Raw genomic sequence first — 19,117 nt, 5'->3', positions numbered from 1 at the left:
TCCAACACTTTTCTTTCCAACTGCTAACAAAGACCTGTATGTGTTAATGTAATGTTAAATCACTAGGAAGAAGAGTTTGTGGTTTGAACATGGACCTTACTGTACTAATTTCTCTAAGCATTTGCATAAATGGACTGAAGGACATAATAGTGTGGGGCTAAAAGACTGATAGCATTTGAGCATAGAAATTGAGAATGCTGTGAGACCTAACCTGGAGCTCTATTATTTATTTTACCTCTTTTGTCCTACATTGTTCAGATCTGACAGTTCTTGTTTGTCAAACGGTAACATACAAGCCCAGACAATGAAGTTGTGGAATTAAAAAATGATCTGTCTGGGAGAGAGATGGTAGGAAAGAACAGAGAATGAGGATGTGTACCTACATGTATTTGGAGATTATTATTATTATTATTATTATTATTATTATTATTATTATTATTATTATTATTATTATTACTACTACTACTACTACTACTAACACACCTGTATCATTTCATAAGTATGGCCATTGTGTTATATCATGTGATAATGTTAGGACGTGGGAAATCCACAATATGTATTCGAAGGTCGCGGAAATGTGCATCTCCTTGCTACCATCAAATGGGGTCGGGGTACACGAGCTAACGGCAGAATTGGCAATGGAAAGATACACACGTAGAATGCAGTGTTGTAGTCTTTTATTGTGAACAAACTGAACAGAAACGTGCCTTGCAAATGGCTAACATCCTTCAAAATATATTCCCAGGACATCAGCACTGATTGCCAGTGATGGGTGGAAAGTGGTGTGAGATGCAACAATGTTTGCCACCTGTTGGCGATATGCCATTACAATGGCAGAGATGGTGTGGGTTACTGTAGCATAGTGTCCACATTCTGGAAAGTCAGGGAAAGTCAGTGAAAACAATTTTGGTCAGGGAAAGTCAGGGAAATAGACAAAAAAATCTGGAAAGTCAGGGAAATCTTTTCCAATGATGGATTTGAGGGGATATTTTTATGCTCTAGTCTGCTGTAACCCAGGCTATTGTAGCATTTCTTTTTCAGGTATTTTTTCACAAGAAGAGTTTAACAATTCTGCCAGTTTTTGTTGTGCCCTTGTGTCATTTCTTTCAACCATTTTAATGTTATTCTCTTTTTTTTTTTTTTTTTTCCAGTTCTAGGATGCTTTCTTGAAAATCATGGCAATGGCTAACAAACGGTGTACATTTAATAAACTTTGCCTAGACAGTAAAGTGTTTCCCGAAATGAGTGGTTGGTTGGACATATTGGTAAATGATGCAACTTCAGCATATTGTAAAGTGTGTTGTAAATCATTCAAACCTAGTAATATGGGTAAACAAGCAGTCACTTCTCATGCTAAAGGACCTACTCATATAAAATACATGAAAGCTAAGCCTTCCCAGTCAGCAATTTCTTTCTTTGCAAAGAATACTTCTACTCCACCTCCACTTGAAGATACGCAGCCAAGAATTAGCACTAAATCCACAGCTACAAAGGAATTAGCAGTGCCAGGAACAAGTCAAAGGAGTTTAAAGACTTTCAATGTGAATTGAGGTCATGTTACATCGGCTGCAGCCTTGTGGGCTCTCCAGGTTGTCACTAGAAAGATGTTTCTCAACTCTTGTAATGAAACCACTGCAGCATTTAAAACAATGTTCCCAGACAGTAAAATTGCTCAAAACTATACTATGGGCATTACTAAGGCTTCCTATGTTATAAATTATGGATTAGCCTAGCCCCATATTTTAAAGAAAGTTTGCAAAATATCTTAAGGCAGTGCTCTGAATACATTGTTTGTTTTGATGAATCGTTTTCACAAATTTGTTCAAAGAGGTCAAATGGACTTGTGTGTAAGGTTTTGGGATGTAAATCTTCAAAAAGTTGCAACAAGGTATTGGAACAGTGTATTTTTAGGCAGGTTAAGTGCAGATCACTTAAGAAATGAGTTTATACATGGAATCTCCTTACCTTTAGGAAATATTTTGCAAGTCTCAATGGATAGGCTGAATGTTAACTTATGTTTTATTAAAAAACTTGAAAATCATCTGCAAGTGCTAAACCCCAAGGACAAATCTCTTCTTGATATAGGCATTTGCATTTTGCGTACATTGAATGGAGCCATGAGAACTGGAATCTCTAAAATTGACTGGGACCTTTTTCATTTCTTTCAGGTCTCTGTACATTTTTTTTTTTTAAAGATAGCCCTGTTTGACATGCTAAAATGAAATGGTAGTCTTTTTGATGAGTGCAAACGTTTCTTCTTTCATTCCTGTCTTTTCTGACTGATCTTCAAATTTGAAAACTGCTTTGCATAAAGACATAGACCAATTGGAATTTGTTATATTCATCTACATTACAAACACAAGTTAATTGCTTTTGATCTCAAGAGTGCTTTAAATCCACATAAAATAGTATTGGATTGCTGTGGTAAAATAACTTTATTTTCATATTTGAATTTCTCTATTAATAAGTTAATTGTATTTTGTTCATTGGAAATAAGATAAAGGTACATGTTACCTTTAAAATATGTGTTTATATGTAAAGTGCCATCAATGTAATTGTTTTTCCATAAATAATTGAAAATAGGAAGTTGAGATGAAATTAGACCAGTTATGGGGATGGTGGAGGCTGGAATTTCCTTTCTTGTTCCTTGTAAAACATGCTGTTTGGCAAGTTAACTTGTCATTCAGTTTTCATGAGTCAGGGAAATTTTTCTTTGTAGGTCAGGGAAAATCGGGGAAACTTGAGAGAACATTTCTGTGGTCACTATGTCAAAGGTGCATGGACCAGGTTCTAGGGAATAGGGAAGGTGTTCTCTAGGACTCCCCCCACCATTGTTATACAAGGTCCCTGAGGGGAGCCGGATTGTGGACTGTAGCATTATCATGGAGGAGTATGGCATTGTACAGACGGATGGTCCTGCAGAAATATGAGGTAGTACTGGGCAATGATGATGTGACCCTTACAAACAGGACGATACTCAAGAACGCCTTGGCTATCATACACCAATGAGCATGACTCACACCCATCATGGTACAAGGTCCCCAAGGGGAACTGCATTGTTGATTATAGCGTTATCATGGAGGAGTATGGCATTGTCCACCAGACAGATGACCCTGCAGAAATATGCAACAGTTATGGACATTGAGAAAGAGGACATTTCAAATACAAAATGAGGTGGATTCTTATTGACTGAGTACTTATATAGTACTGTTGTGGTTTACAACATTGTGCTATCAATATATTGGTAACTGATTAGAATAGGATATGACACTTTGTCATAAAGTACAATGGACGCACAATAATTTTGGTCATAGTGTTTGTGGTTGCTCTGTTAACAAACCCTTGTATTTCAGTTTATTATAATAAGGCATACTTGGTAACAGGCCACATAATATAGACATTATCAATAAATGTTATATAGAAATGAAAAGAAAAATTTTTGATTACAACAGACCTTGGTATGTCAGTTACGTGCCTCAGAAAGATTTCCAAAATTGACTGTTGGAGAACTTGTAGTATCTTGGAGTTGACTTGGACCACTAACAGAAATACTAAGAGCAACAGCTACATTACTGATACGTTGCAAGTCCAGTAGGCTTAATCGTTTACAAATTTAGCTTATTCATTCCCACTATGTGGTAGTTCTGTCCGTCATTGGAGAAAAATGCACTGTACCTTATCCAAACCTGGATATTTGCGAAATAGTCACCGTCTCCAGCTAAAACAGGAGACTTTGATCAAATATCCTGAGCTAGAGTTTACTCACTTTAAGGTGGCTAGTACCTTTCTATCACTCCTTCCCCCCCCTCCCCCGCCGGGCTGAGTGGCTCAGACGGTTGAGGCGCTGGCCTTCTGACCCCATTGTGGCAGGTTCGATCCTGGCTCAGTCCAGTGGTATTTGAAGGTGCTCAAATACGTCAGCCTCGTATCGGTAGATTTACTGGCCCGTAAAAGAACTCCTGCGGGACTAAATTCCGGCACCTCGGCGTCTCCGAAAACCGTAAAAGAGTAGTTAGTGGGATGTAAAGCAAATAGCATTATTATTATATCCTCCCCCCCTCCTCCAGCTAGTGTCATGTAATCTATCATCAAAGTACTGAAGACCTTACAGGACCTACTGGTTCAATACGACTATGCCATTGGCTCTATTGGAGGTACACAATAGAAATGTTCAACAGGCAGTTACTGATCAATAACTACAATCCTGTGCAAATTTATTAAATCACAATTTGAAAAAGAATTGAAGAATAAATGAAATGTTTTTCCTGTGATTAGCAGCTGTGTTTTTCACTTTGCTTATTCTTAAATCTTGAAAATTTCTGCAAATTTCTGCACATTATTTGTGTTTCATTTGTTTGTAATACCTCTATGTGACAATTGTTTGAGTTTATATGTTCATTACTTTTTACATGTACTTGCCTTTGTAGTTTCCTTATGAAGCTCATAATTTTTATCTTCCCAGAAATGCAGTAGAGTTAAGGCATTATTGCTAAATACTTCCAGGACCTAATTGTAGATCTGTACAGAATTCTGTGTCCTTCACACTGTAAATGGATTTATTCAGCAACACTATCAATTTGGCTTCTTTTCACCCAAAAGAAGAAAGAGAACTTCACCATTTGGCTGGTTTCTGCTTGAAAAAATGCAAACTAAACCCCATGCCTAGTTTTGGGGAGTTGGTTCATTATTTATAAGAAAGGGGAGTGAATCCACTCAATGCTAATGCACTTCGTATCTTATGGATGCATGCTCTGATTGAAGTCAGAAGTACTAAGGCAGAGGGTTGAATAATGTACACTGAACAAGGGATGGGTCATCAGTTTCAGCACATTTCAGGCAAATTACAAAACACTCCATGAAGATGATTTGCATTTTTACCACTTAATGCCATGATAAAAATTCAAGGAGTCATTTACAGTACTATGATTTCCTTTTTAAATAAATGCTTAAATCTGTACTGTTCTTGCATCCTATGAAAACTGGATATTTTTCAAGAGGTAGGGAAGACTTAAAGAGTATGGATTTTATCATCACCACTACTACAACTACTAGGTACAGCCACCATCATGATCCATAAACAGACTTTGCCCAAATAGATATTCTACATTAAACTATTGAAAAATGATTTTCTCATATGCTGACTATTCTAGAAGAGTCTGTTAATGTACTCCTGGGGAGTGTGTGGATTCAGACTGAGGTACTGAAGGTGGTCACACTTTCAGATCTCTTACCATAAGTAATGCTTACTTTGAAAAAAAAAAAAAAAAAAAAACTATCTCTAAAAGGAATTTTAATATTATGAACATTTCTTTTTGTTCTAACAAGGTTGGCTGGGTATGCTAATAAATCATCATGCAGATGTCTGACTCGTCGGCTGAATGGTCAGCGTACTGGCCTTCGGTTCAGAGGGTCCTGGGTTCGATTCCTGGCTGGGTTGGGAATTTTAACCTTCATTGGTTATTTCCAGTGGCCCAGGGGCTGGGTGCTTATGCTGTCCCCAACATCCCTTCAACTCACACGCCACACATAACACTATACTCCACCACAATAACACGCAGTTACCTACACATGGCAGATGCCGCCCACCCTCATCGGAGGGTGTGCCTTAAAAGGGCTGCACTGGGCTAGAAATAGCCACACGAAATTAAAATTAAATCATCATACAGATTCACAGTAATGTGGACTGTGTCCGACAGGTCACTCCACTGGTACCTATTCAGCATCAAAAAGCTGAAATATAATTATCTTGTACAGCTATGATGATACTGTGTAGAATCATGTAAAATGCACATTTCCTCTATTACTGTGATTTGGAGGGTAAGAGATACCAGTTCAAGTCCAAAGGTCACATTTTCAGGTTTTTCACCTTAAGTAGTGAGTGCTACCTAAAGCCATTTTTAAGAATGTAATTCTTCTTTCAGGCGGCAAGTTAAGAAATCCAAATCTATGATTCAGCTATTACTGTTTGGTGAAGAAACTAGTGAAGATGATATAAAATCTAAAAATATTCGTCAAACTGGTAAGAACATTCGAACATTGGAATGTGTTTGTATTGAAATAATTGCTCCACCCAATAGAGTTCCAGTCACAAATGAATTTGTCCTCTTCTGCTTCCCTCCTCTTTAATTGAATTCTCTCTGTATGTCATGCGTGGTCTATTGGATAGCATATATTATATTCCAGAGTCCTTATTTCTCATTTAATTTTCATTCGGCATCATATTTTAATTAATATTCTTCACTTTTGCAGAAATTCTTGTGGATCTGCGTGAAGCAATACTACAAGTTGCTCGTCATTTCATGTCGATGGAGCCAAAATTGAGCAAAATTGTTCTTGTACCTGATTATACAATGGAAAGTCATGCTCGAGATCATGATAATTATGTTAATGTTTCTCGAAACCGTAAACGTCGTGCCAAGGCTCTTCTAGGTGAGTATTATTATTATTATTATTATTGATTTAAGCCCACTAAGGAGCGCTGGTGACTAGTTCTTCCTCGATGCTCTTCTTTGTTCCCAATATCTCTTGAGCCCTGCTGATAATTTCTCCTTTCTCTCCTGTGAAAGGGGCTTCCGACTTCTAGGAACTCTAGGTGGTGGGGTCCAAGACTGTACCATAGCACAAAATTAGGAACGATCTTCTATATCAATATCTGAAATCCCAGTCGAATCCAAGTCCTTCTGTACTTCATTAAGCCACAAGCTTCCAGTCTTGTAGCTTTTAACCAAAGAAAAGATCTTCTTGGTAAGCCTGTTGCTGTCCATTCGTTGTAGGTGTCCATAGAACTTAAGCCTCCTACGTCGCATGCTGGTATTGGCTGATTCTAACTGTCGATACAGCTCAGAGTTCGATTTAAGTCTGTAGGTTCTATCTGGGAGCAATCTCGGTCCATGAATTTTCCTGAGGATACGTCTTTCGGCTTTCTCTAGATCATCCATGGTGCCTTTTTTGTTCATCAGGAGGGTCTCTGAGACGTACAAAAACTGTGGTCTGACAACAGTTTTGTAATGACAGATCTTAGCATTTTTCAAAATGCACCTCTTATTATAATGGTTGTGGGATAGTTGGTACGCTGCATTGAGTTTGTTACACCTTTCTAGGTTGGATGTACCGTCTCTACCATTGGGGTGGACCCATTCACCAAGATAGCGGAAGCGATTGACTTTCCCAATCGTTCCATGTATGGTCGTCAAAGGGGGGTTACCGGGATGCCGAGTCTCAAAGTACTTAGTTTTGTCATACGATATGTGTAATCCAGCCTTCACCGCTATCTCGTGCAGGGCTTCAATAGCAATGACAGCATCCTTAGAGTTGTTGGTTAGGATTGCAATGTCATCTGCGAATGCTAGGCACCTGATCTCAATCTTTCGAGTCCCGGCTCCAATGGCAACTGGTTTGATTTCTAGATTCCTCAGTATACATTCCCAGTTCTTGATGACTTTATCAAGCACTAGATTAAACAGAATGTGTGAGAGGCCATCACCCTGCCGTACTCCAGATTTTATCTTGAAAGTCCGAGATAGTTCTCCCCTGAACTTCACCTTAGATGTTGTATCCGTAAGAGTCTGTTGGATGAGGGTGCGTGTGTTGTAATCAACACCTCGTTCTTGCAGTACAGAGAAGAGTGTCTGGCGGTCGATGGAATCATAAGCTTTTTTAAAGTCGACGAAAACCACAGCGATGTTCATACTCCTTACTTGTTTTAGTTGGAGGATGGTTTTTAGGTTGAAGATCTGCTCGGTACAAGACCGTCCCCGCCGAAATCCTCCTTGATATTCACCAATCGTTCGATCACATTGGCTTTCTACATTGTCCAGTAAAATCCTTGACAGCACTTTGTATGCTACTGACAACAGAGATATCCCTCGGTAGTTGTTGACATCACTGTGGTCACCTTTTTTATGTAAAGGGTGTATGATAGCTGATTTCCAGTCATCAGGGATCCTGCCAGTCTCCCAGCAATCGATCAAGATCTGGTGTATGGCCTCTGTGATCTTATTTCCACCTGCTTTTAGAGCTTCCGCAATGATGCCATCTTCCCCGGGTGCTTTGCAGTTCTTAAGATGTCCGATGGCATTAGCAACTTGCTGCATTATTGGTGGGTTAGATGGGAGGTGTATCTCTGGAGGATCTTCAACAGGTAATCTTTCCGTGGGCTCTTCGCAATTGAGCAGCTGCTCAAAGTAGTTTGCCAAAAGTTCCACGTTCTGGCTGTTGCAGGTGACCAACTCCCCGTCTGTATTCTTAAAGTGAAGACATTGTGGTTTATAACCTGAAAGTTCCTCTTTGAAGGCCCGATAAAAGTTTCTGGTGTTGTACATTTTGAATTCTTCATCTAACTTCTCCAGTCTTGACCGATCGTAAGATCTTTTCACACGTCTGATGGTCTTACTCGACAGTTTCCGCATCATTCTGAAATTCTCCCAATCTTCCTTTCGTTTAGTCAAGTACCACTTCGTCCACGCTGCGGCACGCTCATCAACTGCAAGATCGCATTCAGTATTCCACCATCTATGTCGTCTCTTCCTTCGAGGTTGTCCGAGGTTATTGGTCATTTCGCATATGGTGGACTTCAGTTGGTTCCAGTCTTTCATATCTTTTTGCAAGATGTCGGTTGCAAAACGTTCTTTATTCTCCGACAGGAATTGGGGATCAATCCTTGGTGGAACTGTGGTAGAAGGTATATTTCGTTTTGGCAGTAATCTGGTCTTTATTTGTGTGAAGAAATGGTCAGAATCAACATTCCATCCTTTACGAACTCTGACATTCATGATCCCTTTCCTGCATTTTACACTGATTGCAACATGATCGATTTGAAATGATCCTATAGCTGCGTTCGGTGATTGCCAGGTGGTCTGTTATTTTGGCTTTCTGGGGAAAACTGTGGACATGATCTTCAACTGATGTAATCTACACAGTTCAATTAAGCGCTTGCCGTTGGTGTTTGTTCGTATATGTGCTGTGTAAGGCCCCAGTATATCTTGGTACTGTCGTTCTTTTCCCAGTTGAGCGTTGAAGTCACCTACGAGTATTTTGACATGGTGACCGGGGATCTTACCGATCTCGTCTTCTAGCATCTGCCAGAAACTTTCGACCTTTTCAGGGTTCTTCTTATTGTCATCATTAACTGGAGCATGTGCATTTACAATAGAGTATCCTTTGTTGCCACATCTTAGAGATAACACAGAGATGCGTTCGCTAGCTGATGTAAATCCGATGACAGAATCCATTATATCACGTTGTACTAAAAAAGCTGTACCAAAAACGCTGGAGCCATGTGTGTTCTTAGATGCTGGTTTCCCCTTGATTACTCTATAACCTTCTGACTCAAAAGCCACATCATCAGTAAATCGGGTTTCTTGGACTGCTGTTATTGCAATTTTGCGTTTATGCAGGATGTCCATCAATTGCTTGAGTTTTACGATCTTACAGAGGGTTTGAATATTGATGGTTCCAAAGTGTGTGACAGTTTTGGGTCTCAATAGGTTGGTGGTATTGGGGAACTCCGACTTTGCCCGCACGATGAGGTCAGACTCCCCAGAATCCGAAGGCCTGAGTGCGCCACCATTGGTGACGGGAGATTGGATACTCCCTGGGGTAGTGACATCTGCGTCGTTGTTTATCATCGTATGCGAACTAGTAAAGAAATTTACTAGGGGTGATGACTAAACGCCTTCAGGGTTGGCCACTCCGAATCTTATTCAGGAGCGTTGATTACAATGGGGTCGCCACTCCCAAAGGCATTTTAGAGCTACTGCCAGCAATTATTTAGGCCACCCCTTACATGGGGAACAGATGTTCTAGGTGAGTAGTATTGTATGTTGCAAAGTAATTGCAGTTACAATCATTTCTGTGTGATTATTAGGGTATAAGATTATGGGGAGTTTCCCCTGTTTCAGTTGTTCAGTAAACTGGTAAAGTTGATGGGCTTTCCATAGAATATCTGGTTCATGAAATGAACTTGTAATCATGTCCTAGTTCATGACCAAGTGAGTGAGTAAGAAATCATAACTTTTGATAACAGGTTCTGAGGAAGAGGGGTAGGACATACACTATGTGATCAAAAGTATCCGGACACCCCAAAAACATATGTTTTTCATCTTAAGTGCATTGTGCTGCCACCTTCTGCTTGGTACTCCATATCAGCAACCTTAGTAGTCATTAGATGTCGTGAGAGAGCAGAATGGGGCGCTCCGCGGAACTCACGGACTTCGAACATGGTCAGGTGATTGGGTGTCGCTTGTGTCAGAAGTCTGTACGCGAGATTTCCACAGTCCTAAACACCCCTAGGTCCACTGTTTCTGATATGATAGTGAAGTGGAGACGTGAAGGGACGCGTACAGCACGAAAGCGTACAGGCCAACCTCGTCTCTTGACTGACAGAGACCGCCGACAGTTGAAGAGGGTCGTCAAGTGTAATAGGCAGGCATCTATCCAGACCATCACACAGAAATTCCATACTGCATCAGGATCCACTCCAAGTACTATGACAGTTCGGCGGCAGTTGAGAAAACTTTGATTTCATTGTCGAACGGCTGCCCATAAGCCACACATCAAACAGGTCAATGCCAAACGACGCCTCGCTTGCTGTAAAGAGTGTAAACATTGGACGATTGAACAGTGGAAAAACGTTGTGTGGAGTGACGAATCACGGTACACAACGTGGCGATCCGATGGCAGGGTGTGGGTATGGTGAATGCCTGGTGAACGTCATCTGCCAGCTTGTGTAGTGCCAACAGTAAAGTAAAATTTGGAGGCGGTGGTGTTATGGTGTGGTCATGCTTTTCATGGAGGGGGCTTGCCCCCCTTGTTGTTTTGTGTGGCACTATCACAGCACAGGCCTACATTGATGTTTTAAGCACCTTCTTGCTTCCCACTGTTGAAGAGCACTTCGAAGATGGCGATTACATCTTTCAGCACGATCGAGCACCTGTTCATAATGCATGGCCTGTGGTGGAGTGATTACACGACAATGACATCTCTCTAATGGACTGGCCTGCACAGAGTCCTGACCTGAATCCTACAGAACACCTTTGGGATGTTTGGAATGCCGACTTCGTGCCAGGCCTCACCGACCGACATCGCTACCTCTCTTCAGTGCAGCACTCCGTGAAGAATGGCCTGCCATTCCCCAAGCAGCCTTCCAGCACCTGATTGAATGTATGCCTGCGAGAGTGGAAGCTGTCATCAAGGCTAAGGGTGGGCCAACACCATACTGAATTCCAGTATTACCGATGGAGGGTGTCACGAACTTGTACATCGTGTTCAGCCAGGTGTCCGGATACTTTTGATCACATAGTGTATTTTAGTCTTGGTTATTCTTATGCTCAAGTGACTAGATTGTTAAACACACTGGTTAGTATCTGAATCTTTCAACACACAATGCACTCGTCTATATATATAAAATGAAATGAAATGAAATGAAATGAAATGAAATGAAATGAAATGAAATGAAATGGCATATGGCTTTTAGTGCCAGGATGTGTCCAAGGACTTCGGCTCGTCAGGTGCAGGTCTTTTGATTTGTCGCCTGTAGGCGACCTGTATGTTGTGATGAGAATGAAATGATGATGAAGACGACACATACACCCAGCCCCCGTGCCAGGGGAATGAACCAATTAAGGTTAAAATTCCCGACCCTTCCGGTAATCGAACCTGGGACCCCTGTGACCAAAGGCCAGGACACTAAGCATTTAGGCATGGGGCCGGGCATTTATAAAATAACATGCTCTGACTGACTGACTGACTGACTGACTGACTGACTCATCAAGTAGCGAATGTTTTTAAGATTAACTTAAATATTATATTTAAGTGGTCTGCCTATTCAATACATATATAATTTATTACATCTAGTACATGTTTCTTCCCCTAAGTGATATCATCAGCTAGAATAAACTACAATAATATATCAGAATACAAAAATGACATTGTTAAATTGGAAAGACACATTAAATACACTTTTGTATGCCAGGACATTTAAAATAAAATATTGGCAAATTTTGTTAAAGTTGCAAGTCAATCTATAAAACTGGTTGAATTGTTCATTAAACTCTTGATGATAAAGTTCGTGGGAACTAACAGTTGTATTTCTAAAATCTTAAAATGATCATTCTTGTGAATAAAAACTCTTCATTTAAAATATTTCTTGATAAAAGATCCATAAAGATCTTTGATAGACATTCCGTAATTTTGTATTTAAGATTGAACGCTTCAGGATTTTGGAATGGAAATTCTAAGTTCCCATTGAGGGAATTAGATATTTTTTCTGCCAATAGAGCAGGATTTTAGGTCAACACAGGGCCAAAGCAGTAAATTTATTTGTAGAACTGACTGATATTCTGTCTGAAATTTTAAAAAAAAGTGTAAGTAAAGAGAGATGGAAGATGAAATAATATAATATGATTTAAACTGTGCTACTTCCTTGTTATTGGCCCCAATGTGCGGAAAAGGACTCACTTCTGCTGGGGTAAGTGTCTATCTGATTCAAAGCAAGTACCGGTAGTTGCTACGTTGAGCGGGGAATGTGGGGGGGAAGTGGGTGGGCGTGTTCTGGGTGGAGAAACGACCTGAGTGTCACTGAGCATGTGACACGTTAAAGTTTGACATTTCTTTCTGACTTTCGCTCTAATCAGTTCTTTGTACAAGATGTTATACTTCTCAGAAAGATTGTTTATATTACCCGTTGGATTGTTCCTTTGGTTCAGATAAATGTAAATTTCCGTATATATGTTCAGTAAATAGCCTTTATTTATAGTTTTCAAGATTTTAAGGTTCTTTTCTACGTTTGTAAACATGTCATTGGACTCTGTCATGTGATCACTCATGGCCAAGTATCTGTTGTATTTCTTGGCCCAGGCTGCTTCTTCTTCTTCTTCTTCTTCTTCTTCTTCTTCTTCTTCTTCTTCTTCTTCTTCTTCTTCGTCGTCGTCTTCTTCTTCTTCTTCTTCTTCTTCTTCTTCTTCTTCTTCTCCTCCTTCTTCTTCTTCCTTTATTTATGGGGTCTTGTTTGGGCTCTTTATCAGTTATTTTGCAAGCCTGCATCCTGGAGCATTTTTGCAGTTTTCCATTTGTTTCTTTTGTACCATTTACCTATATAAAGTCAGGCTTGTCTGTAAGAGATCCCACATACTTGTTCTGGGCCACAAAACGTGTTTCTGACCCTTTTCTTGCCAGTTTATCTGCTTTTTCATTACCTTCTATGCCTGCATGCTCAGGTACCCATATTATTTTAACAACATTGTACTCTGAGAGCTTCAGGAGAAGTGTATGACCATACCAAACAATTTTGGATGTAATCCGGACAGCTTCAAGTGCCTTAATGGCTGCTTGGCTATCTGTAAATATGAAAATTTTCTTATCTCTGTAGTTCATTTTCAGGTTTTCCTCAAGGCTTGTAATGATGGCTGTCACTTCAGCTTGGAAAACTGTAGTGTATGTGCCTAGACTCATTTGGATTGATCTCTCTGGTCTTTCCCTGTTGATCCCTCCTCCTGTTCTCATCTCAGTCCTTGAGCCATCTGTCCACCACACCAGTTTCCCTTCTGTTAATGTCCCAGTCTCCTTTTTTTTTATTTTTTTTATTTTTATTTTTTTATCTGGGTCTCAAATGGTTTCTCAAAGATATACTTTAGAGTCATATGATCAGCTGGCATGTGTAAAACATCCTGTGTTATTACTCTGTTAATTTTACAGTGTCCAGGATTGGGCCTTTGAGCCTTCCAGCATCCACTTTGCTCCAATCTATATGAGCTCATTCTAGCCTGTCCCTCTATAAAGTTATTTGATGAAGGGAGGTCTAGTAGGGTATTCGAGGCTTCTGTCAGCGTAGTTCCCATTGCCCCAGTTTGTTTCTGAAAAATTCATTTAAGGGGGAGGATTAAAGGAAGCAAAACAGGAATCTCCTGTAGAAGTAAAGAAACAGAGATAATTTGTTTGTGGAAAATACACTTAAGGGGAACTGAAAAAGGGGGTGAATTTTTAAACTGAGCTTATCTACATTATATCTCAAAAACATGTTACAGACGTAAAAATTGGTATTTGGAGTCTCCTTTGAAAATAAAGGAACGTGTATTTTGGGGGAAATTCAACTGTGGGGGGTGGGGTGGAAAAGGAGTTGAATCCTTTTTTATGAGGATAGGCCTACAGATATCTCAAAAACTGAAGATGTTACCATCGTGGTAATTGGTATTTGGAAGCTCCTTCATAAATAAACATGCATTTTTTCTTTTCGGAAAATTAACTTGAGGGGAGAGTAAAAGGAAGTGAATAAATTGAATTTTTTTTATGGGGATACTTATATCTCAAAAACTGAAGGTTACAGATGTGAAAATTGGTATTTGGAATCTCCTTTAAAAATAAAGAAACATGCATTTTTGGGGAAAATCAACTTAACAGGGGGGGGATGCTTATCTCAAAAACTGAAGATGTTACAAACGTGAAAATTTATTTTTCAAATCCCCTTTAAAAATAAAGAAACACGTATTTTTTGTTTTATTTTTGGAAAATTGACTTACAGGAGAGAAAGTGAAAATAAGAAGTAGTTGAATTCTGTTTATGTGGATACTTCTATATCAAAAACTGAGGATGTTATAGACCTGAAAGTTGGTATTTTGAATCTCCTTTAAAAATAAAGAAACACATGTTTTATTTGGGTTTTTTTTTTTCGGCAAGTCCACTTAAGGGGAAAGAGGGGTGGAAAAAGTGAAGAAGTTGAATTCCTTTTATGAGAATAATTATATCACAAATTCTGAAGATGTTGCAGACATGAAAACTGGTATTTGGAATCTCCTTTAAAGATAAAGAAACACTTTTTTTTTCCAGAAGATTCTCGTAAGAGGCTGAAAAGAATTGAAAAAGCAGGTGAATTTTTAAAATGAGTACCGGTATATCTACAAAAAAAAAGCAAAGCAAAGCAAAGTCATCTCCATACAGGCCATGAAGGCCCTTGGAGGTGTGGAAGGTAAAGGCTTCCACCATTCATAACCTTGATGGAATCTTATGAGACTGATGTGGTGATAGGAGTGGAATCGTGGTTGAAAGAAGGGGTGGGTAATAGAGAAGTATTTCCAGAAGGGTACACAGTCTATCGTAGAGACCGAGGAGATAAAAAGGGAGGGGGGGTGTTTATTCTGGTGAAGGAAACTTACTGTTCACATGAATGGTTTACCGATGAAAGGGATGAAATATTAGGGATGAAATTAGTTTGTGATAATATGAAGGAGGTGGGAATTATAGGAACATACAGGCCTGGAAGAGAGGAAAGAGACGTGGAAATCTTTGAAAAAATAATAGATTATACTCGTAAAAACAATAATAATGATATGGTAATAATTGGGGGAGATCTAAATTTGCCTGAAGTTGAATGGAAAGGAGCTGCAAGTGAAGCCCATGAACAGAAACTGGCATATAAGTTAATTTGGGAGGGAGAATTTACACAAGTAGTACAAGAACCGACTTGTCTCAATAACTTACTAGATGTATTCTTGGTTAAACCATGGGAAATTGTTGATAAAACTTAGGTAATTGAAGGAATAGGAGACCATAAGGCTGTAATAATGGATGTAGGACTCGTACCAAAAAGGCTTAATAAGAGGGTTACACAAGACAAGAAATTGTACAGAAAAACTAAAGTTGATGAATTTGGGACTTACCTTAAATCACAATTCAGTTGTTGGATAAGTGAAGGGAGTAACGTGGATACACTTTGGGCTAAAATTAAAGGAATTATTTGGGAAGGAGAGAAGAGATTTGTACCTGTTAAGAAGGGTAAAATGACCTCAGACCCTGTTTATTATACAAGGGAAATAAGAAAATTAAAAAGAAAATGTAGAATAGTAAACAGGAAAATCAAAGAGGGTAGAAAGAGTAGAGAAACTAGAAAACAGCTAATGAGGGAACTGAATAGAGTGAAAAAGGAAGCAAAAGAGAATTATATGAATGGCATACTTCAAGAGGGTAATGACCACAATGGGAAATGGAAAAAGCTGTATTCATATATCAGGAATCAAAAAGGAAAAGGAATCCAAATTTCTACAATGGTGGGAGAAGGGGGTGAACACTATTTAACAGATACTGAGAAAGCAAACCTATTTAGTAGGGAATTTAGAGATTTTTTTTGCTATTTGCTTTACGTCGCACCGACACAGATATGTCTTACGGTGACGATGGGATAGGAAAGGGCTAGGAATTGGAAGGAAGCAGCCGTGGCCTTAATTAAGGTACAGCCCCGGCATTTGCCTGGTGTGAAAATGGGAAACCACGGAAAACCATCTTCAGGGCTGCCGACAGTGGGGCTCGAACCCACTATCTCCCGATTACTGGATACTGGCCGCACTTAAGCGACTGCAGCTATCGAGCTCGGTAATTTAGAGATTCAGTAGATGATTGTCAAGAGTTGGAAACCGAAACAGAAGATAGAGAGGGAGAGAGACAGAGGGAAACAAGAAGCTTCTCATTCACAAACGAAGATATTTTCAGAGAAATCCAACTGCTTCAGCAAGGAAAAGCAGCAGGAAGTGATCAAATTACTGGGGAGGTATTAAAGACAATGGGGTGGTACATAGTGCCTTATTTAAAATTTCTCTTTGACTATGTCATAAATAATAGTGTAATACCAAAGGAATAGAAGGAATCTATAATAATACCAATTTATAAAGGAAAGGGTGATAAAAGGAAACCAGAGAACTACAGACCAATCAGCCTGACCAGTATAGTTTGTAAAATACTGGAGAGTTTATTATCGAAGTATATCAGAGGGATATGATGATAAAAATTGGTTCATGAGGAGCCAGTATGGATTTAGAAAGAAATTTTCTTGTGAGGCACAACTGGTGGGATTTCAGCAGGACATATCAGATCAGTTGGATTCAGGAGGTCAGTTAGATTGCATAGCCATAGATCTTTCCAAAGCCTGTGATAGAGTGGAACATGGAATATTATTAAAGAAATTGGAGGGAATAGGATTGGACGTAAGGGTTACACGTTGGATAAAAGCATTTCTAAATTCAAGGGTTCAGAAAGTCAAAGTAGGAAATAATGTATCTCAGGAAGAGAAAGTTTGGAAGGGAATTGCATAGGGTAGTATAATCGGTCCGTTACTTTTCTTAATATACGCAAATGATTTAGGGAACAATATAACATCAAAAATAAGATTGTATGCAGATGACATAATTGTTTATAAAGAAATAAACAACATTGAGGATTGTTCAGAATTGCAAAGTTGACCTTGAAAGTATCCAACAATGGGTTGAAGAAATTAATATGAAGGTTAATGGAGGCAAATCAACTGTTACAACTTTTACAAACAGGAGCTTTAAAACTGAATTTGAATATACTTTGGATGAGGTAGTTATCCCAAAAGATGGCAAGTGCAAATACTTAGGTGTGAGATTTGAAAGTAATTTGCACTGGAAGGATCATATTGATGACATTGTTGGGAAAGCATACAGATCATTACATGTTATAATGAGGCTACTTAAAGGATGCAACAAAGAATTAAAAGAAAAAAGTTACTTGAGTATGGTTCGTCCATTATTGGAATATGCAAACAGTGTTTGGGATCCTCACCAAGAATACCTAATAAAAGAAATAGATAGTGTGCAGAGGAAAGCAGCAAGATTTGTAACAGGGGATTTCAGGAGAAAAAGTAGTGTATCAGAAATGTTAAAGGAACTTGGGTGGGAAACTTTAAGTAAGAGAAGGGAGAAAACTAGACTTACAGGATTATATAGAGCCTATACAGGAGAAGAAGCATGGGGAGATATCCGTGAGAGGCTTCAGTTGGAAAATAATTATATCGGCAGGACTGACCACAAATATAAAATTAGAAGGAATTTTAGCAGAAACGATTGGGGTAAATTTTCATTCATTGGGAAGGGTGTGAAGGAGTGGAACAGTTTACCAGGGGTAGTGTTTGATCCTTTTCCAACATCTGTACAGATATTCAAGAAGAGAATAAACAGCAACAGAGAAAATAAATGAAGTGTTAGAGGGCATTCGACCAGTGCAGGTTATTGTAAATAAAAAAATGTGTGTGAATAAATTAATTCCATCCCCTGGTCTAAGGAGTTTGGACAGCCAAAGTAGGGGACTGCCTGTAGGGGTGAAGTACAGTGGGGACTTCGAGGGCCCTGGGACCGCTACGGTAGCTGTGAAGGCCCTTCAGGAACTCTGAAAAGTGGTGGCAAAAGGGGCTCTGGTTAAGACGCAGCAGGTCGTTATGCTACTTAGGATCCAGAACGGTAAAAAAAAAAAAAAGAGGGTAAATAAATAAATGCTATGTAAATATTAATCTTATACCAGTTGTATAGTATCATTTGAAGTAATTCCACATACTGTATATCAGTTGACTATATTTGTAAGTAGTACAGGAGATATTATAAGTAGAATTTTGTAAACAATATAAATTTATTAAGGATGAGCTGTGTGTTTAATAGAAAACATTGTTAGCGCGTAAATTGTATAATATTGTATTATAGGAAAAATTTTCTTCTCTTGTTGATTTAATATTTAGTGCTTGACAATAATGTATTTTAGTGTACCATTTGCCACCAAGGTAGACACCTCATTTGCAAATAAAGAGATTTTGATTTGATTTTGAACCTCGGCACATGATACGGTAGAGTGGTTAGCTCTACGTCCGGTCGCCTTTGCCCCCAGGAATTAACCTGGTACTCATTTTTGTTGTAGGCTGAGTGAACCTCAGGGCCATGTGCACCTCCGGAAGTGGAAATCTTGTTTCTTAAATTTTGCGACTTCCTGACGGGGATTCGAACCCACATCCTTCCAGGCGAACTGAGCACGCCTTTACTGCCTCGGCCAGGCAGCCCCTGGTATATCTACAGCATATGTCAAAAACTTAACATGTTACAGGCAAGGAACTTGGTATTTGGAAAGTTCTTTAAAAATACAGGAACATGTATTTTTTTTCTTTCAGAAAAGGCACATAACGCAGGTGAAAGGAAGTGAAAAAAGAGCTGAATTACATTTTATAAGGATACTTGTATCTCAAAAACTGAAGATGTCACAGATGTAAAAATTGGTATTTTGAATCTCCCATAAAAATAAAGAAATATGTATTTGTTTGTTTTTGGAAAATCCACTTAGGTGGGGGTGGGGG

The 19,117-nt window shown here is 39.1% G+C and overlaps 1 protein-coding gene across 1 annotated transcript in view; it reads left to right on the top strand.

Moving 5' to 3' along the window:
• LOC136862876 (small G protein signaling modulator 3 homolog) overlaps positions 1-19,117 on the top strand; it is a 312,577-nt gene that overhangs the window by 232,179 nt on the left and 61,281 nt on the right. Inside the window, exons 11-12 of the mRNA XM_067139149.2 lie at positions 5,922-6,019; positions 6,250-6,429. Of these exons, the coding sequence (XP_066995250.1) occupies positions 5,922-6,019; positions 6,250-6,429 (278 nt within the window). The remainder of the gene's footprint in view (positions 1-5,921; positions 6,020-6,249; positions 6,430-19,117) is intronic.

Source organism: Anabrus simplex, chromosome 2 (genome assembly GCF_040414725.1).
Source record: "Anabrus simplex isolate iqAnaSimp1 chromosome 2, ASM4041472v1, whole genome shotgun sequence".
NCBI lineage: Eukaryota > Metazoa > Arthropoda > Insecta > Orthoptera > Tettigoniidae > Anabrus > Anabrus simplex.
This window is presented reverse-complemented; position numbering and strand designations above follow the sequence as displayed.